Here is a 21,863-nt window from a genome sequence, read left to right as displayed (position 1 = left end):
GAGGACCGCGCCCACCCGTTCTCCCGAGGGGAGAGCGCAACCTCGCCGACGGCGACCGGGAGCAAGTGCCCGCGTGGAGCTGCCTGGCGCGTAAAAACCCCTCAGCCTCCGGGCAGCCGGAGGGGATCGGGCCCGCCGAGGGGAGGTGGAGCGCGCCCCCCTCGGAGGAGCCGCGATTGGAGGCCGCTGTTCTCCGCGTCTGCCGTAGGGACCCGGGCGGCCCGCCATGCTTCCCCAAAGGGACTACGACGCTGCAGCCGAGCCCGGCGGGGAGCGTGTATTGGGGGACTGGGGTGCCGCCGTGTAAACACGCGCAGCTTCACTCCGTCTCGGATACAGCCCCTGACTAGGATTTCTGGATTCCCCTTCTTAATCCTGGGGTCAGATCCTTTAGTTTCAAGGGGTAAAAGTTTGGGGGTTTTAAGTGTTAGCAGAGAGACTTGATTCTGGATTCAAACTTTCTTGACTCTTGAATAACGTCCAATTTGCTGATACGACCAGGCCGCTGGGATGTTTAGAGCCGCTCTCAGAAAGTTTAGAGCCCTTGTCCTCTTTGGGCCGCTGACTCCAGAACAGCTTCCAATGACCAGGATTCCGGCAAATGAACTGTGCTCAGGATTCAGCTTCCAGCCACACCTTCCCTCTCAAAAGGAAGGAAGATTTCCCCTGGAAGTTAATGGAGGTGGCATACAAATTCTGCCTCACGGATCTGTTCCTTCGTGATCCAGCTAGCAAGTGTTGGCTTAGGGGTGCAAGAATGAAGCGCCTACTGCTAGGAATAAGCCCCCCAATGCGACCTGTGCGGAAACTGAACCTTTTATGTATCCTCTACTCAGCAAACAGTACTCCTTTGCTACCACTCCTGGAGGTTACAGTGCAGCTGTGAAAAGGCAGCAAAAGGAGGCGTCCCAAGAGAAACGCTTCTGCCAAGAGCACTAGCTGGATTCCTCAGAGCTCCTGACCTTGCCACTTCCTTATTGTCTGGCTACAATTCCTTTCTTGCCAGTATTCTGGGAACCACCAAGCCAGGGATGCTGAAACCATAGCAGGGAGGTCAGTTCTGTATCTCACAGGACTGCCACAGCAGGGAGCAACTCTTTCCTGTCTTCCCAGTGCCCCTTGGCAAGGGTAGGGGCAGGGAAAAATAGATACGGAAAACATTATTCCCCTTCCCTTCGCCCCAATTAATTGGCAACCACTTCCTCTGTGTTTTCCTGTTTCCTGTTGGCTCTCGGAGGTGGATAAATGAGATCGGGAGAGAGCAGCTTCTAGGTTGGTGAGAGGTACATGTGTGTGTGTGGAAGGGGATTCTTTCTCCGTTGCAAAGATTACTTGTTTTGCGTGAGCGGGGAAGCATCAGAAAGAATCCTCCACCACCACCACTACCACAATACAAAGATTGTAGGGCTCACACACACACAAACCTCCAGACACAGTCAAATTATTCATTGGAAGAAGCTGCTGGAACAGATCTTGGACCTCCCCCATTTCTCTGGGCTGCTTGTTTGCTCTGAAAAACCTCCAAGATGTACAATAGTACAAGGCATTTGCAAACAGGGAGGAAGAGACAGATCGGATAAAATTGCTTTTTCCCCTCCTTCCAATGCCAAAACATGCTAGTGGGAGAACAAAGCCATTTTACTTGATTTCCTCTCAAATAGTTCAGGGCCCTGGGCTGTCATGCATTCTGTTTGCATGGCTCTCCCAACCTTTGGAGCAAGACTTCAAACCAAACCCAGGGCTCTTGGGCTAGGCAGGGACCGATCAGCCCCACAAAGTTCTTCCGACCTAATTTTAAAGGTGTTCTATTTGTTTTGGGATTCCGACTGCAGGAGTGTATTTGAATAGACTCAACCTGTTCCTTGAATGCTGAAGAGCATTGGGAGCAACATTTTAAGACAATTCTAAACTACAGAGTTTAAAGTCCTTGTAGTATTTTCAATGCAAGCAAAGGCTTCCCCCCCCCCCCACCCATAGGGCTCCTTCCAGGAAATCACAGCTCTCACTTTTGTACTCCATATTTTTATCAAATTCAATACCACCCTTGCATTAAAAAAATAAATAGAAAGGCCAGTTTATATATGCATTGTTTACGAATCCTGACCACCAATTCCATGTCCTGGGTGAAAGAATGGATCAATGATTTTTATTTGAGAAATACATAAACAAAAGGCATCGCATGCAACCTTGAAAGATATTACAATAAATAACTGATTGAAAGGGGGGGAAAACAAGTTTTGTGTTAAAAGGCTGGAGCTAAATTGTATTGCAGATCAAATATAAATTTATACCACACAGCCAAATCATTTCTCAAATGCAGGGACTCATAAGTTTTATTTCCATACATTTGGACATCTAAAGGTATTTCAATATATTGCCCCAAAAGACTGAATGAAATTGTTTGGATCACAGATAAGCCAGGATTAACATATGCCTATTCGTACAGACATCTGAATTTGTGTATTTCTAATGTTGGGAATCTATAAACCACTCAAACAATAACCTACTGAAACTTATATTGTCTCAAGCTCAGTAAAGTGGTTCTATGCAATAGTACCTCTATTTTCTTAGTACTAGGAGCTGTAGAGTTGGGAGGACAGGACAGTACCAATTTATCTTACACAGGGATTTCTAAGCATACTATAAGGTGCGGTTGTGAATATCATCACAAATCAGTCAGTTGATGTTTCAGTGATATTAGGTCTCCATTTTACAGGTTAAAAATGCTATTGCCTCACCCTCTCCCTATGCAGAAAAGTTTTCTTTAAGACAGGAAGAAAGTGTGTGTGTGTATGTGTATACACACATACACAACACCAAGTACTTCAGTCCATTATTCTTCTATGGGAAAAAACTTAGATCACACAATAAGCTTTAAAAAAAAAATTCTTCCAGCTGCAGTTTGAAATTGACCCAACTGTTTCCAGAGATAAAAAGGATATTTTAGACAAGCGCAGCTTGAAGTAAAACATGCCCAATGCTTATAGCAGTAGTAATTTATTGCAAACATATTCAATAATTAATTGACCCTTAGAGTTGCACTATGTATTTCACTGCCATCCTTTTATATTATACTCCAAGCGAGCAAAACATGAGGCCGTTCCATATCTGGGCCATGTATTGAAAAATCTGGACACAAAATAAATTATACACTCGCAAAACTAAAAGAGATTAGGCATTCGTTCTTTTACCACATTAAGATCATTTTTATTAAAATTCTTTAACGATGACATAAAGACATAACAAATACACTTATGGATGCCGTAAACAGCAATGGAAAAAGCTGTGTGGTAATAATTGTTAGACGGATTAATTTTCAGTCCAGTCCCAAAATATTGTTGGATTGGCAAAAGCAAGCAGGATCCAAATGCCCAAAAGCTAAGGACTAACGCAGCAACCATTTCTTCCTCCAACTTAGTCTTCCACTGCATCCACATCTATAAAATTATCCCCGCAAAGGTTGTAAAATTCTAATAATCCAAATGTGAACCTGCTGTGCCGGAAAATAAGTGCTTAGAGATGTGTGTGTGTGTGTGTGTGTGTTCCTTCCTTCTATCAGGCTTCTAAACCATTATGCAGGCCAATGTGTCAGCAAATGCTTCCAGGAACACTGCTGCAGCAATTGCAAAACACATGTGGCAGTCTTCGCTTGTGCAACATGCACTAGAAAAAGAAACCCAAGGCAGGGATCAAAAGAGTTAGAAAACCTGTTTCGTGAGCTCGAGGAACTTTCAACTTGCTACTGCCAAACACTGTCTCCCCCCCCCCCCAATGCTAGGTGACTAAGAGCTCTGAAGATAAGAGGAGTCTCCAGAGCTAACAATTCCACTGGACTAGCAACAGCCATGAGCCTAACTTGCTCTTTGGGTCCTACCCCAAAAGAGAGCTGCTGTATATTAAAGGGCCCCCTTAAAATAAGCCAAAAATAAGCCCCCTCCAAAAAGCTAAGAACAGCCACCAAATGGCACACAGCTACAGGAGCTGGAATTGTGTTCGCGAAGCCTGGCCTTGGAACTAGGCGTGTAAAAACAAAAAGTCTAGATGTCACTTTGAAGACTCGTGTGCTTTTGATGGTGGTAAAAGAAGATGCCGATGGTTAAAAATACGTGCAAGTAAAAAAAATGTACTTAAAACATATGAATTTAAGACTTCACTTTATTCGGCAAATTGGTTTATTTACACAATTGGGAATGCTGGTTGACTTTCATCAGTGGAATAAAAACAATTCTAGCAGAGACAAATACCGAACTCCCTTTACACACCTCCAGCAACACTGACCAACTTTTTCTCCTTACCTGTTATCGGGAACATCAAGCACAACAGTGGGATAGTATCAGAGGACACCAAAATAACAAACCACTGAGGATCCAGTACACCGTGGGAAACCTGCCAATGCCTTTGCCAATTTTTTTTTAAAGCCAGCAGATCCAGCATTAAAAGTTAACGTCAGAGTATAACTCTGAGATCGGTGGGTCAGTAAAAACCTTATCAGACCATACATAATTGATGAAGCGACCCGACCTGCTACAAGTCACTTTATCTCAGAATCAAAGTGGATGAGAATAAGATTTACTCTTTTTTTTATTTATTAAAAAAGACAATGATCTGATAAGGATTTAACTCAAATGGAAGTTAAAAGAGAGATGCAGAGCACAGCCCCTATTAGAACAAGCTAACTTTTCAGACGTTCAAAAAGAAAAAAAAATCACAAAAGAAAAATAAAAAAAACACTTCAACATGAAGCTACTATACAAAGTTTGTTTCATTTTCCATTAAGAGTTCAGAGCTGAAATTTAATCCTGACTCTTTAGTGAGAATGACAGTTTTGGCCTAGACTTCCCCTTGCCCAGGATCATTTTTTGCTCTTCCTTTTGCTGACGCTGTCTCTCTTGCTCTAGTTTCATCCTCTCCTCATGAATTTTTCTTTGTTCTTCAACGATTTTCAACTGTTCTTCAGCCTGTAATGTGAAAATAATAGAACAGGTTATGTAGCACAAGTAGCAGTTCTTATACAGTGTCTGTTGCTTCAGCATTATTGAACTGGAATCCTACGCTGTCGCTCACATTTGTGGGGAAGAGCCCAATTGCTGTTCTTCAGCATTACGGTCAAGCTAAGCAGCTATGACTGGTGATTAAGTCTGCAGACGGCAGCCTCCTCTTTCAAGCCAACTGTTGCTCTACAGAAACCTTGATGCTCTTTTCCCACCACAAGCATTTCTTAAGGAGAGAGTTTAAAATATTTTACTCTTTCCCGCAACATGCTCTACAAACATAGTAAAGCATTTGTAATGTCAACTGAGAAAAAGCTTTGCCAAATTTACAGATAATTACAGATCTTGAGATTTTTTTAAAGAGCTTCAGTGGGAATAGGCATCATCATCATCATCATTATTATTATTACTTTTTATAAAAACCAAGCCTTCTAGGATGGATTCAAAAGTGCTTCCCTCAGCAAGACAGCTGTTTTACACGTTGTGCTAGAATACTGTATGGTAAAAAAAACCCTGAAAATAAATTCAAGGACATTCTGCATGCAATAAGGTTTGCACAAGCACAAAGGCAGCTATCGAATCTTCTACAATTAACATAGAGCAACACTGAGAACTATCTGTGCTCTAGTCACAGGTTTGGATCTAGTCCGTGTGCTGCAATTCAGCCCCAGCGTGAGGCCTTCGCAGCCTTCAGCAAACTCTCAAGACAGTTTCCCAACCCTCCCGAGTTGCATTCCAGGGACGTGGATATAATAAGCAGCTCAGTTAGTGAAAGTAAGCATTTCCTCCCCACCCAATGAAGTATCTTTGGAGCCAACCCTCTGGCCATAACCCAACCAAAGCTAAACAGCATTAAATTCAGCAAGGGCTTTGCGTCAGAAAGCAGGCCGCCGTTTCTGCAGCTCTACATTGTAATTCTGCTTACCAATTTAGCTTGTGCTTCTGCGATTTTTCGATTGTTCTCTTCTAGTATTCGCTCTAGCTCCTCACGCTTTGCACGCTCTTCCTCCTAAAGGGGAGGACAGGGTCAGATGTTAGAGAAGTAAAATACTCACTCACCCATCTGCACTAGACTTCCTAGGATTTCCTTCTGCGAACTGACTTAAAGGGGCAGCTTTACAGCCACCGTCTTTTTGTCTTCCAAAAAAAAAAGCAAACTGTGCAGCCACTAAAGTCGGTCTCTAGCTCTAGATTTAAAATCATCCCCTCCCAGTTCAAACAGCAACCAACTAAACCCTCCCTAGCCAGAGAACCCTAGCCATTTATTACTAGTATTTTTTTTTCTTTAATATCACACAAATCAACAAGGACAACTACAAAAAAAAACTGGATAGTTATTTACCAAATTAAAAGAGTAATATATAAAATATAAATAAAGTGAATAGTTTGTCTCACCAATCATGTATACCTACGTATTCTTTACCTATACTCCTTTAATCAGCATTAAAAGTTGAATATTTACTGTCTTGTCCAGTGTCCTGCAGAGTGTGCTCCTCGGCTGCCATACGCGCCAGCTTCCTCTTTAAAATGATTTGTACTGTTAGCTTGGCAATGCCTGCATCAGCAGCTCAACCATTTATAAAGAAACAACATACAAGGGAGGCTGAGCTGAGGAATGCAGATGTTTACGGTAAGAAGGAACAAAAAAATATATATAAAACATTCCTAAGGCAAACAATTAATAAGAAAAAATACATTTACTGTTAGCGAAAAGTACAAGTGGTAATCCATATTCCGTGGAACTGCGGGGCTTCCTTCGTGGGGAGAGGGGACCGGACACTCTATGGTGTGACAAGCTTTAAACGACAGTCGTGAAACTGTCATGCTACAATTCTTTTACTGGGATTCAGAAGTCCAGAGAAAGGCGGATAGGGAAATGAAACTGGAAACTTGAGTTTCCTTTAAAATTAAAGAGATTCTGTTACGCAAACCATGAGCAAAAAGATTGCAATGAGGTTCAGATGTAATTTCAGTTACTATCATTCTATAGTCATACTATTTTAATATTTAGTTGTTTTGAGAATCAGCCAGAGGTCTGCACAAAAATATAATGAATGGAAAACAAAGCAAGTATGTGACGGAAGTGCTTCTTGCTGTGTCTACTAACCAGCTACAGGTTGGCACCCTTCACTCCAGGAATTCAAGGTGACGCTGCACAGCAATAACTCGGATGAGGTGAGCCAGCATCACGCTGACCCCACTACTGCTCAGTCAGCTACCCTTTGGGAAGTGACTACTGCTTCAGCCAAAATCCATAGGGCAAAGATTTTTTTTAAAATTGCAACTTGAAATAATTCAGCAGTTATTTAAAGCCAAAGTTTTAATTTTGCTGAATTTATGGCACATGCAATTACTGTGAATTGTAAACATGCTGTATTATTAGCAAAAGCCTGGAAGGAAAAGGTATCTTATGGAAGTCTTCCTGCTATAACCAACTGATAAACTGTGACCACTCAAGGTAGATCACCAGATACATAGATGTATGCAGTGAGAGCTGACTGACACTCGGGACTATTTTTTCAGTCAAGGTTAAAGCCGTCTAACTTCAAATTTTGGGATCCTGGAGTGATTAGTGCTGGCAAGCATCAAAACCTCCAGTAGCGAATTACTGTCTCTCAGAAAGACATTTTCAGCTTCTGCTCCAGCTGCTGACAGAAGAAGTCACATGTTTAGCTCAACACTTCAGACAAGGACAACCTGCTCTTTTACAACTCTCTAGTCTAGAGGGAGAAAAGGAGTTGTTAGTAGTCACTGAAAAATTAAATTCATGAATCTGGTATAAGCTGTTTTGTGAAGAAAGTGAACAGGACCGGCATTCCAGAATTTGTCCACTGTGTGTTCAAGAAGAATGCATGTTTGCTTAAAAGGGAAAATAAAGAGAAGCTAAGAAAAGGTTCAGCAACTCAAGTGCTGGACCCGGTGGGTTTTTTTTCCCCCCCTGACTGAAGGCATAAAGCCTCTTACAGTCTAGGTAAGACAAAAACAAACGAGGGCTACAAAGTCACAGATTGTTTAACCCCCTTCCCCCAGTAAGAAAGGACTGTGGATATATCCTGCAGCCATGGCAAAAGTTTCAAACAATTCTCAAATATGAAGATCAGTTCTGTTAAAATTCAAGAATCCTTGCACAAGTTTTAGGAGAGTAACCATTTTAGGTATCAGTGAGCTCCTCTGAATAACTCAAGGAATTAGGTTTCGCAGCAATGCAAGTTTACACAAGAAGGGAATTAGATTTGCTGTATTCCATCTCCTTCTCAACGCAACAGGAGGCACAACCAGACACTGAAAGTTTTGCCATGGACTGTCTCTACTTTCCAAACGACCGAGCGTTACCTCTCTGGCCTTTTGTGCCGCAAGTTCAGCTTGTCTCTGTCGCTCGAGTTCTTCGAGCAACTGTTTTTCCATGATGCGCTTAGCCTCCTCCACCCTGCGAAGAACTTCCCGCTCAATCTCATCTTTCCGTTTCTCTAGTTCTTCTTCCACTCTCTTGGCCACGAGTTCTTCCACTCTTCGGGCTGTCTCTTCCTCAATAAGCTTCTCTTCTATTTCTTGCTGCCGACTGTGGAAACAGAAATAGCAAGTAAAGAACTGGAGGCCTCGAGCAGCCAACAGAATTTATTGGGTGGCTTCCTACACATAACACACAGGTACATATGTGTTGTATTAGTTTATTTTTATTTATTTAGCAGCAAAAGATACAATGCTGCAAGTATACAAAACATCCAACATGCGATTTATTTTTCACTACAAGCTGAAATAGATACTAACAATCTGTCACATTTCAGGTCGTCCACCTGCCCAGTTCAGGGAGGCGTACAAGTTTCTGCCCTTCTCCATTTTCTCCTAATAACTCTGAGCTTAACCTGACTGAGTTCACTGAGGTGAAAGATTTATACAAGGTCAAGGTGACCTGCAGTCCCATCCTCACCAGAGCACTGATTTCAATGGACTTAGACAGGTATAGGCTTCACAGCTCAGCAGACATTAGCATCTCCCCTCCCCAGGCCTAGCCTGAAACTCTAGCCACATAGGCTCCATGCCTTCAACACTCTGCACATGCAAACAATGCAAATATATATAACACTGTAACCTCCAGAAAATCTATGACAGTAAAATATAAGAAATATACAGCTCAAGCACAATCTCGATTGCATGGGTCTTTAGAAGTAGAATAGATCAAGGATACCAATGTGTACATGAACCCTACTAGTGTATTTCTACGGAATCCAGGATTTGCCTCACAAATGTTTTGTGTACCATATGCTATGAAGCCCCTTCCTGATCAGCAAGCACCTACTATATCACACTTTCCTTCCACTGTAATTTTATGGGGGGATTTCATTCCAAAAAATGACAGCAAAAAATGCTACCATCTATTCAAAATAGTGGGTAGAGTCCAAGGCACACACTTAAAAAAAATAATTAGAAAACAGCATACATTTCTAAATGACCACTCACTGAAGTTTAAAAGGGCTTCATTTTGACCTTTTATAATTATCAGGTTGGATTCTATGACTCCATCCTACTAGTGACACAGCCTTGCTCTTCTGGAGGAAGAGATGTTCTCTGCCAGCAATAGGCTCTTTGTTCTGGCAGAAGGCTCTGCCATGAATGGAGCGGAATAAAAAGACTCAGCCCACAATTCTGAGTGAGAATGCACACATCCCGGAGCCATGCCACACAGACTGAGTCCCATGGCTTGTGACCATTTTGCAGTACCCTACTTATTTTGCTGCATTCTCACAATATGGCTTCCATTATATCTGTTTATGTACCATTAAAAAATCTAATTGTGTGTGTGTGTGTGTGTGTGTGTATTCTCAATCCAGTAAGCCATAGCCAGCCAAAAGATAAAATAAAAATCTGAAGATGTAAAAAGAAAACTGATCAGTTTTTCAGAAGTGAAATAATTACACATAGTATGCAATGAAATATTTTTTTTTCAGAATTGTGCACTACCTTGGACACCCTGTCGTAGAAAGGTAATCAATTTCATCAAACTTTACATGTGGTTTGCTAGCAATGAGACTTTCTCCAAGACATGTCCTTACAGATTTATTATTTTATTTATTTTTATTTATTCTTTAGATTTATTGCCTGCCGCTATTGAGAACAATCTCCCGCTGACATAAGAACATAAGAACCATCTCCCGGCAACATAAGAACAATAAAAACCTCACATAGAAGTAAAATTTTAAAAACCCAGACTGACATGGCAAGGAAAGTAAAAAATGCCCCCTCCTCCCACTTCCTCAAATTTATGTCCTTACAGCTTTACAGCTACTCTACAGAGATAACATTTAAGCAATGTACAGACTGACTGAAGGTAATTTTCATGTGCAGAACTGGAATTAAGGTTAATGCATAAGAAAGACTTGACCAGTGGGTAGCTCTGAGCTCATAATTTGGCACAAAATTGACACAGCAGTAGACTAAGCATCAACAGCAGTGGTCCCATAGGAAAAAGGGACCCCATGAGCCTGAAGGCTCTGCCCATTTTAGAAAATGGAATGTTTATCATTCCGAGAACCCAGCAAAAATCCACATACTATTTAAAACTAGTATCCTGAAATATGAATCAACATATCATCTTAGCATGGTGTTAAATCTCCTTCTGGTCCCATCACATTTTTCTAACTTAAGAAACATCATGCAAAAAACACAAAATTGAACATGTTTATATTTCAACAGGAACTCTAGTCATCTACTTAGAGCCTGGTCACTGAAATATGGCATTTAAATGATTTTGGCTGGATTCATGCTAAAATTAAATCAACACATTTGATCTGCTGAAACGAACAGTGGGATAGAATCTCTGTAGCCATAGCCATAGTACAGGGTAGTTGTCAGGCATAATAACCAGACAAACGTGAACTCATAAAGGAGTTATTTACATTCTTAGTTCTACTCAGAAACTAATTTGAAAATACAAGGAGAGTTACAGTGCAGGAGGATACCACCATATGTGAAAGCCCACAGTACTTGGGAGACTGAAAAGGAATCAGTTCAGTACTGGCTGCAGGCCGATGTTGTGCAGTTTTTTTGTTTTTTTGTTTTTTGGGGGGGGGGGTTGTCCAAGCCACGTCCAAGTTATCTGGAGTTGCAGGAAAAGGGGGATTGCCCACATCTAATCATCACTGGGCACCCGTTCTTTGTAGTTTATCAGGAAGTACTTTTAAAGGCAATGTAAGAACACAAGTGGAAAAGCTACGCAGGAAATTTTATCTGTCTGAACAAGTATAAAAATAGGAGGAACTGGCTTCTGCTGAAAGGCCGTTGGTTCAGCAACTTTCTACTAATGCTCAGCAGCTCTCCAAGGTATTAAGCAGCAGACCTCAAGAGAGCCAATTTTAACTCAAGACAACCGGATCAAGCCTGGATCCTATCTATTTTCCTCTCTTCATAGATGCTAGGTGTGTGTCTGCAACTGAGCTAAGTTGCTACCAAGCTTCAACCAGTCTGATCTTCAGCACTGCACTTTTTAACCTATCCATTTCATAACTCCGGTGTATTCACAATATATATGTGCAAGGTCAACATTCTCCCCCCAGACAAATGCATAGCCAGCTATGGTTTATTCTATAATAAGAACCAGAGTTGTGCAAGGCAAAAATTTAATGATTTCATAAAATCAGCTCAAGCACCTTCAAACTCCACATGTCGCTTTGGGTCAGGGATCAAGCTTTACTTCTCATTAGGACAGGATACCCACTGACCTTTCAGTGGAAGCATCTCAGTGCAGGAAGAAAAACCTTTCACAAGTCATAAGACTGATGCACACTCGCTGTCAAACACTCAGAAGTGTGCATATAGTCAGCCCACTCAAAAAGGATATACGTGAACTAGCAGACAAACTATATTGAACATTCCAATCCCTCAGGACACTATACTGTAACTGCTTTAATTTTGATGGAAAGAACTATCTCTCTAGGGTAAACAGAACTTCATAAGTTGTTAAAAAGTTACAACAGCTCAAAGCAAGTTTAGAAATTACATTGGCTTTTTCATTAGAGTGATCGATTTGTCTGAATAATGTAACATAATCATGAAAAATACAGTGGCAGTTTTTATGAACATGATGGGGAATGAGAAAATTCCCCAGTCATAGAATTTGCCATTATGGCATTCATCAATAGTCTTATCCCACACTGAACTGTCAACCCAAAAAGGCTGGTCACATTAACAGTTATTTCCATATGTAGGGCAGCAGATATGGCACTTAATCCGATTTTAACAATGGCCAAAATACTGAGCATATATAAATGCAACTTTATTTTTTAAACTTCTATACTACCCCTCCCCATGAATGGGCTTGGGGCAGTTGACAGTATAAAACAACCATCAATAAAAACATCATCAGCAACAACATCAATAAAACAATCCTAAAGCCATAACTATGCTAAAATTTACCCTCCATCACTCTCGCCACCATCAGGTCTGTCATTAATTGGTGGGTCCTCTTACAGGGGAGAAAAAGCATAGTACAGAAATTTGAAGAAGAGTTGGTTCTTATATGCCGCTTTTCTCTCCACGAAGGAGTCTCAAAGTGGCTTACAGTGGCCTTCCCTTTCCTCTCCCTACAACAGACACCCTGTGAGGTGGGTGAGGCTGAGAGAGCCCTGATATTCCTGCTCGGTCAGAACAGCCTTATCAGTGCCGTGGCAAGCCCAAGGTCACCCAGCTGGCTGCATGTGGGGGAGCACAGAATCAAAACCAGCTCGCCAGATTAGAAGTCCAGACTCCTAACCACTACACCAAGGGGAGGGTGGGAATAGGGGGAGGGAAAGGAAACGGTGAAGCTTAATTGCATTTTAAGCCACCATGGTCTCAACCACAGGCCTGGTGGAAGAGTGCTGACTTGAAGACCCTGCGGAACTTTGATAGCCGGATCTCAACTGCCAACTCATTCCATTACATTCCTTATAAAGCACTGGTGTGCGTTTACCATTGAGAATGAAATTCTGACTGCACCAAAATAAAAGCTGTAGCTAAGCTTTCACATCACACACACACACACACAAAATGGCGAGTTTCTTCTTATCACTACTCAAAGCACTCCTCTGACTAAATCTATCCACATTTGTTTGCATCTACAGTATTTATTTAAGGAAGATTTTAGTGTGCCTCGTTTCTGAACTTTTAGCAACTCACAGGCCCTTTGAGCAGGAGTACACCTGCTCTTCTGTCTAGTAGGGCCTGTACATCACAGAAGGACAAGGCTAGTCCTCCTATGTAGTGAACACTTTATTAATTACAATAAAGGAAAAACAGGGCAGGGGCGGTGGGGAGGGCAACTATACTGGGCTCTGCTATCTCAGCATAGAAAAAGTTTGTTTCCCACTTCTGTGACACTATCTCATATAATGCCACACAACTATATTAAGTGCAAAAGGCATAACAACTAGCCAGTATTGTAAAATATTGTCAGAACAAACACAAAGCAGAATAAGTTTTCCTATGAAGAAAAATCCCTGATTATAGTTTCATAAGCATAAAATAGACTGATGGGGATCATACCCCCTTCCCTCATTGCCTGGGGTCAATCAATCTTTGGGGCTAGATGAGATTTTAGACAGCACCTTCTCTCCACCTGACAGCCAAAGTGGAGAGCTTGTCATATTGCTCACTCTGCTCTGAAGATATAACCCCAAATTTCTCCCCAGGCCCTTTAACGAGTGGCACACAGCTAACTGGAATCATCATACTAACATAAAAGAACTGATGACCCAAGAGCTTACTGAATATATGCCTAAGGTGTATGTACTGCACACATGAAACAAACCTGCCTTGGCTGGGTTTTTAAGTCTTATTTTTATTTGTTGTTTTGGTCTTGATCACAACACCACCTGTACAGCAGACAACAGCGCATTAAGAAGCAACGAAATAACCCCTGCCTGATTTCCCATCTAGGCTGACTTCAGCCTTGAATGGCAGCAAACCGAGCTTCACACCGGACACCCCAACCGCGCAGCAGAACAATGCACGCCCTCAAGACAAGCAAAGGCTCAGAGGAAGCGCGCTTGCATGCATTAGTCAGAAAAGATCAAGAGGAGATACAGGCCAAGACCGCAGAAGGGGAGAGTAGGCCAAGCATAGTGGGCTTGCACGCATCCGTCTGAGAGCTTGGGGAGGGCGCAAAGGCCAAGGGTGGCCTAAAGGAAGAGCAGGAAAGTGGAGTCCGTTTGCAGAAATAAATAAGAGCGGGGTGGAGGGGGGGGGGCTTGTTTGCAGAATGGCCAGATCGGGCACCACAAAAGGAGGCCGGCCTCCGGTTGCATGCAGGTGGGCAGGCCGGGGACACCAGAGGCGCGGCCAGTCGGAAGCGGCGCTGTGACACGTGTCAAGCGGGCCTCTTTGGACAGCGCCCTCGCCCCGTCCCCCCGCTGGGCCCTGCGAGGGCCAGGCAGGGGGTGAGAAGCCCTCCTCCTCCTCCTCCTCCTCCTGCTGCCGCCCCTCCAGGCTCACATTTTGCGCTGCCTCTCGAACTCGGCCTTCTTCTCCTCCTCCTCCCGCTTCTGCTTCTCGTCGAGGCTGCTGCGCTTGCTGACGGTGCGGCCGAAGATGTCGATGCGGTCGGGCGGGGAGGAGGCGCGGTCGCGCTCCCGCTCTCGCTCCCGCTCTCGGCGGGACGGCGCGGTGTTGGAGCGCGACCTGGAGCGGGACTCCCGCCGCCGGCTGCGCTTGCTCTCCCGCGACTTGGAGCGCTTGCGCGCCCGCTCCTTCTCCCGGGAGCGGGACCGCGAGCGGCTCCGGTTCTTCTTGTTGTGCTTGGAGCTCTTGACGCGCTTGGAGTGGGACGAGCTCCGCGAACGGGAGCGGCCCATCCCGAGCGCCTCGCCCGGCTTCGCGGCCCTCAGCGCGGCCGGAAGGGCATGCGGCACCCTCTTCCCGCGGCGCTCGCTGGACCCAAGCAGGCCCGAGGCCCAGCGGCGATCAGACAAGATGGCGGCGGCCCGACTCCCGAGGCAGGCTCCTCTCCGCCGCCCCCCGCCCCACAATGCACCGCGCAACCCACAATGCACCGGGGCGTCGCGCCTCGGGAAAGAGAGCGCGCCGCAGTCCGGCACGGAAAAGCCCGAAGATGCTCCGCCGAGCGTTTCCGGAAATGGCCGAAGAGGCGCGAGTCTGGGATCGAAGCTGCTCGGGTGCGAGTCGATGCGCCTCCTCCGGACCTGCTCGCGCGGGAGAAAGGAGTCCCGGCGGCCGCCTTTGTGCTGGGACTGGGTGGCTGGAGGAGAACTGCGGGGAAGGGGGACTGTGGCTGCCCTGCGGAGTGCGAATGCGGCGTAGTCGTCGGACCGGGTTCCGTTGGCTATGGAGCTCGTCGGGGGTCTGCTGGTCTCCGCCAAGCCTACTACGCGGAATTGTGAGGGTGAAATGAAAGTAATACGCAGCCATAAGACCCTTGGGAGGAAAAGTTGCGCACAAAAATAACACAAGAAGGAAACCGCAACATAAAATGTACACTGCCCTGAGTAGGCTTCCAGGGCACTCGAATTTAGGGACTGACTTGCCAAACGTAAACAGAAATTTTGTGGCACTTTAAAGAGGGCTTTAAAAAAAAATCCAGCATGAACTTTTCTGGAGAAGAGAAAATAATACAAAAATATATTACTGGCGATTCTTTTAAAAATTAGATTTGGGTTTTACATGTCCACTAAGGGGGGAATGAAATTATGAGTACATTTGCAAACACAAGGCAAAAATTGCTGGTGGTTAAAATATAAACCCTGATGCTTCTATTACTAACAACGAAGCGAAAAACAACAGAGCACTTGCTATAGTGCAAGTTGGATGAATGAGATGTCAAAGCACAGAATGTTAATTTGCATCAAAGCAACAGGCCATTTGGCCCCCAAACACACACGCTGCGGCAGGGAGTGAAGTGCTGAGGGCTGTATTGTGTGGGTTTTTTTAAATTTATGTACAGCATTTGTACACCATCATTGTCTGCAATCAACCCGAAGCAGCGTCCATAATTCTCCATTTTTTCCCCACAATAGCTCTGTGAGGTAGGCTCCGCTAAAAAATTATGACTGGCAGATGCTTTCATGTCAGAGTGAGGATCTGGACCTGGGGCTTCCCAGATCTTCGAAAGACTTTAAAAACCTTTTGTCTACAGAGGAGCCCCTGGAATAAATTCTCAGGCTTTTGAGGACCCCTGGGAGTGATGTCAGCTGGTCATATCTCCCTGCCACACCCCCAGAAATGACATAACCACCTGGACCCTTCACTTTCCTTTTGTTCTCTACCCCGTTTTACTGCTAGGATGGTGGTGCCTCATGTAGGGCAGGAGCTAAGAAGGAAAGAAGGGCAGGAGCTAAGAAGACAGCCCAGACCTCCCATACCATGACACAACTGACTCCTCCCCTTTGATTTTTACACCCGCAGCCTACCCACCAAGCCCTCCAGGTGGAGATGGCCAGTTCCCTAACTTGTGGCTGTCCATTAAGGCAAGAGGGGAAAAGCCACGGACTCCCTCTGGAGCTCCCATACACCCCTGGTTGGGAATCCCTGTCATAGGCTCAGGTGCATAGCCGTGTTGGTCTGAATTAGCAGGTGCCATTGGATTCAGACTTCGTCTGTCTGAGGCTTTAACCTGTCTTTCTCAACATGTTGACAGTGGAGGCACACCTGATGTCAGCTGACCAGCTCCCCCCCCCCCACCCCCAGAAGTTGCATGCCATGGAGAAATAACATGTCCCTGATGGAACCATTGCTTCATTAGCAAGTTTTCTGCCACAGACGAGGCACAACAGAATAGGATAAATGGGATCAGTTTCACCGTAAAGACAGGTGTTTTTGGAGTCGCAGAAGGCCCCTCTGCCACCCTCTGAGTTAAAACATTAAAAACCCAACCCCAAGGAAGGACTCACTTCTCTCGACTCCAACCACCACCAACAACACAGGTTGACAAAGTGGTAGGGGCCTTGGCCAGCAAAGATTTGAATGGCTGGTGCCCCTCCCCTTCCTACCTCCTCCAGGCACATAATTTGCCATTTGGGGCAGGTGCAGGTTGACTTGTCCATATACGGGAGTTTTTTAAAAAATTAAATATAATTAAAAAATGTGTGATGGCACACTGGTCAATAATCCCTGCTTCCCCAGCTTTTGGTCACAAAAGCTCGGGTTTGATTTTATTGAGAGGAACTGCTGGCGGAAGTTGAATTGCTGTGATTTCGTGGGATACTTAAGCCTATGCTACCTGTTAAAATCTTAGCACAGGTACCCTGAAAACAGAAGGGAATGTAAGGTATTGATGGGTGGGGCAGACAGAGAAATGAGGCAGTATCATAGCAGTGGTTATGCTGCAATTATATATATGCTTCAGTAAGAGTAAATTGAATTCAGTAGAAATTATTCCCCTATGAATCACACATAGGATTAGGGTTGGTGGCTGTAATTTTGAACATCATTACTTGGAAGCAATGTGTTATTTATTTGCTTAATAGGATAGTTATATCCTGCCCTTCCCAATGTCAAAGGGTGGTTCACGATGGCTTATAAATGCAGGTATGAGCCATACCGCATAGATTCATTAAATTAAAACACTATAAATACAAAACAACAGGAAAAAACATCCTAAATCCATCTTTGCTGCATACACTGAACTTCATGAACATTGTTTCAATGAAGTTAAACTAGCCCCAGAAGTCTTTGGATAGGAAGGATTTGCTATCAAAACCGCACTAGACGTCTCCTCATCGTCTCTGGGAGGTTGTCCCAAAGGAAAGGTGTCATGCCGGAGAAGGAACATGCGTGAGTCATGGAAGATCTCTTGAAATTCAGAGATGGGTCACTTGAGAGAAATCCCTGGGAAGATCTAAGTTGATTCACTGGCTCATATCAGAAGAAGGGGGTCTTTGTAAAGCTGTCTTTCAAATCCATGGATCCCGAGCCATGTAGGACTTTGTTGTAAGAACCAGCACTTCAAATTTGAACAGGAAGCATATGGGCAGTGAAGGAAGAGGATGTTAAATTGCATGGAATTTGTAGTTAGTATATGAACTACTGCTTTATATACCAAGTGACCTTATACCAGGTGACCTTCAAGGGCAGCATTTACAGACAGTGTTGTAGCAGCCCATTCTCAAGGTTACGGGGTAGGATTGCCAACCTCCAGCTGGTGGCTGGAGATCTGGGTTTACACCCAATCTCCAGCGATAGAGAGGCAGTTCACCTAGAGAAAATGGCCACTTTGGAAGGTGGACTATAAGGCAGTGGTCCCCAACTCCCGGGCCAGGGACCGGTACTGGTCTGTGGATCAGTCGGTACCGGGCCGCAGCTCTTCCTCATCCACCTCCCTGGCTGCTGCCTCGGAGGCTGCCTAAGGTGTTACTGGACTAGAATCTTATGATCAGTTTGGTGTAGTGGTTAGGAGTGCAGACTTCTAATCTGGCATGCCAGGTTCGATTCTACACTCCCCCACATGCAGCCAGCTGGGTGACCTTGAACACTGATAAAGCTGCTCTGACCGAGCAGTGACATCAGGGCTCTCTCAGCCTCACCTACCTCACAGGGTGTCTGTTGTGGGGAGAGGAAAGGGAAGGCGACTGTAAGCCACTTTGAGCCTCCTTCGGGTAGAGAAAAGCGGCATATAAGAACCAACTCTTCTTCTATCACCTTCTAATGTCTGTTCCATCTTCAATATTTCAACATATTTTCTTAATTGTACATCTCATTTTAGTTTTCTAACAATTACACCATGTGAAATCATAGCAGGTTAATCACAAAAACAGTGTTGCTGCACAACTTTTACAATTCTGATCCAGCAGTTTTAGAAGTCCCACCACAAAATATGTTTCTACACATTGGAATCTTGTGGCACCTTAAATGCTTGACACACATTCCTGCAAAAGATTTGGATCTTGTTTATAGACATTTGTAATATTGTGTGTTCTAATTCCATTGCAAAGTGACTCATGCATTTATGACATCCATGCATTTATGACATCCTGGTTTCATGGAAGTTAACACAATGTGCTGAAGCTGCATTTTTCACGAAATGACTTAGAAAATGTACCCGATCCAAAATGTTTTGGCTAGGTTATTGATAAATACCCCATGCAGTGAGCATGTTATTTCTGTATTAAGAGATTTTGATTGCCTTTTAGTATATCGTTTATTTATTCAATTTGTATACCACTTCTCACTGAAGTGCTGGTTTTGAGCACTAAAGCCCATAATGGTTTGGGGCCAAGATATATGAAGAACCATTTGCTTCCATATTGTCCAGCCAGTTCTGGTCATTGAATACATCTATGGGGACTGTGCTCTTTGTGCCTCCAATTAGCTAGGGGGAGGTGAGATGGGAGAGAGCTTTTTGAAGGTGATGTGTGATGATTCTGGAATTACTTCCCCTTACAGGCTAAAGTAATAATAAAGCAGTAGTAAAGTGATAGTAAATTACTAGTCAATTAATAGTGGTGTATCAGTTAAGTAGCAGTGAAGCAATAGTAAAGTATTAGTAAAGTGGTAGTAAATCAATAGTAAAGTAGCAGCAAAGCAATAGCAAAGAAATAGTAAAGCAGTAGTAAAGCGACAGCCAAGTAGCAGTAAAGCAATAGTAAAACAGTAAAGTAGTAGCAAAGCAGTAACAAAGCAACAGTGAAGCAGTAGCGAAGCAGTAGTAAAGCAGTAGTAAAGCAATAGTAAAGTAGTAGTAAAGCAGTAGTAAACCAATAGTGAATTAGTGGCGAGGTAATAGTAAAGCGGTGGCGAAGCAATAGTAAAGCAGTAGCAAAGCGATAGTAAAGTATCAGTAAAGCGATAGTAAAGTATTATTGAAGCAGTAGTGAAGCAGTAGTAAATCAATAGTGAACTATTAGTGAGGTGATAGTAAGCCAGTAGTGAAGCTATAGTAAAGTAGTAGTAAAGTGATAGTAAAGTAGTAGTAAAGAAGTAGTCAAATACTGGTAAGGTGGTAGTGAATGTGGTAGGAAAGTGGTAGTAAAGGAGTAGTGAAATAATAATAAAGTGGTAGTAAAGGAGTAAGATGAGCCTCTTGTGGCGCAGAGCCTCTTGTGGCGCAGAGTGGTAAGGCAGCCGTCTGAAAGCTTTGCCCATGAGGCTGGGAGTTCAAACCCAGCAGCCGGCTCAAGGTTGACTCAGCCTTCCATCCTTCCGAGGTCGGTAAAATGAGTACCCAGCTTGCTGGGGGGTAAACGGTCATGACTGGGGAAGGCACTGGCAAACCACCCCATATTGAGTCTGCCATGAAAACGCTAGAGGGCGTCACCCCAAGGGTCAGACATGACTCGGTGCTTGCACAGGGGATACCTTTACCTTTACCTTTAAAGGAGTAAGATAGTGATAAAGTAGTAGTGTAGTAGTGGCAGTAGTAGTAGTTGTAAAATGAAGCTGTGTGGCTTTAACAGGAAAGTGGCATCTGCCCACCTCTTTCAATTGTGCACTTAATGGAGCAAGCTGTATGAATGAAGGATTGGGCAGGCAGTAGGGGATAGATTTGGAACAATGTCAGCTTTTTGTAGCAGCCCACTTGTACTACATGTTGAGAGGTCTCCCTAATCTTAAGCAGTAACTTTTCCATTGGGTGCATAATTTGCTGTTGAAACTGGTTGCCACGATCTTGTTCCATTCACAACCCACTGAAAATAAATTTCAAAACTAATTATTGTAGGTCACTTAAAAGTTACTATTAATACTTCTTTCTGTTCAGACAATTCAGAATCTGCAAGTTATTTGTATTCATTACAGGCATAAATTTATGTCTAGTTGTAATGCTTATCTTTGATTTAGTGCTAGACTTTTAGCATTTGGTTTCAAAAGGCGAAGACGTCTTGCCAAGTCTATTGCCTTAGTAACCAATATCATACACTGGGTGTGCTTACTATAGTAGCTATTTATTTGTATATCTAAAAATGTAGAGCTGCCTTTCCTAATGGCCTTGTTCTCCTTCCTGAGCTGCCTGTAGCTTTTGGACTTCTTATAGCAAGCTGTCTAGAAACATGCTTTCCATTGCTACCTCTGAAGATTCAGGTCATTGCGATGCTGGGAATATTTATCTATTGTCACGACCCCATGGACAATGATCCTCCAGGCCTTCCTGTCCTCTACCATTCCCCGGAGTCCATTTAAGTTTGCACCGACTGCTTCAGTGACTCCATCCAGCCACCTCATTCTCTGTCGTCCCCTTCTTCTTTTGCCCTCAATCACTCCCAGCATTAGGCTCTTCTCCAGGGAGTCCTTCCTTCCCATGAGGTGGCCAAAGTATTTGAGTTTCAGCTTCAGGATCTGGCCTTCTAAAGAGCAGGCAGGGCTGATCTCTAGGACTGACCGATTTGTTCGCCTTGCAGTCCAAGGGACTCACAAGAGGCTTCTCCAGCACCAGAGTTCAAAAGCTTCAATTCTTTGATGCTCGGCCTTCCTTATGGTCCAACTTTCACAGCCGTACATTGCAACTGGGAAGACCATAGCCTTGACTAAACGCACTTTTGTTAGCAGGGTGATGTCTCTGCTTTTTAGGATGCTGTCTACATTTGCCATAGCTTTCCTCCCCAGGAGCAAGCGTCTTTTAATTTCTTTGCTGCAGCCCCCATCTTGGAGCCCAGGAAAATAAAATATGTCACTACCTCCAGTTCTTCCCCATCTATTTGCCAGGAATTGAGAGGGCCGGATGCCATGATCTTCATTTTCTTGATGTTGAGTTTCAAGCCAACTTTTGCACTCTCCTCCTTCACCCGCATCAACAGGCTCTTTAGTTCCTCTTCACTTTCTGCCATTAGAGTGGTATCATCTGCATATCTGAGGTTGTTGATATATCTCCCTGCAATCTTGATCCCAATTTGTGACTCATCTAACCCTGCCTTTCTCATGATGTGCTCCGCATACAAGTTAAATAGGCAAGATGAC

General features: G+C 43.9%; 1 protein-coding gene across 1 annotated transcript; it reads right to left on the bottom strand.

The window, feature by feature from the left end:
* Positions 1-4,137: 4,137 nt before the first annotated feature.
* On the bottom strand, positions 4,138-14,996 carry ARGLU1 (arginine and glutamate rich 1). Its single transcript, XM_077343769.1, has 4 exons — positions 14,457-14,996; positions 8,325-8,550; positions 5,917-6,000; positions 4,138-4,958 (listed from the first exon to the last, which is right to left on the bottom strand). Exons 1-4 carry the CDS (start codon positions 14,813-14,815, stop codon positions 4,794-4,796), a joined length of 834 nt encoding a protein of 277 aa, XP_077199884.1. The 5' UTR covers positions 14,816-14,996; the 3' UTR covers positions 4,138-4,793.
* Between the last annotated feature and the right edge of the window lie 6,867 nt (positions 14,997-21,863).

This window comes from Paroedura picta, chromosome 6 (assembly GCF_049243985.1).
Source record: "Paroedura picta isolate Pp20150507F chromosome 6, Ppicta_v3.0, whole genome shotgun sequence".
Classification (NCBI taxonomy): Eukaryota; Metazoa; Chordata; class Lepidosauria; order Squamata; family Gekkonidae; genus Paroedura; species Paroedura picta.
This window is presented reverse-complemented; position numbering and strand designations above follow the sequence as displayed.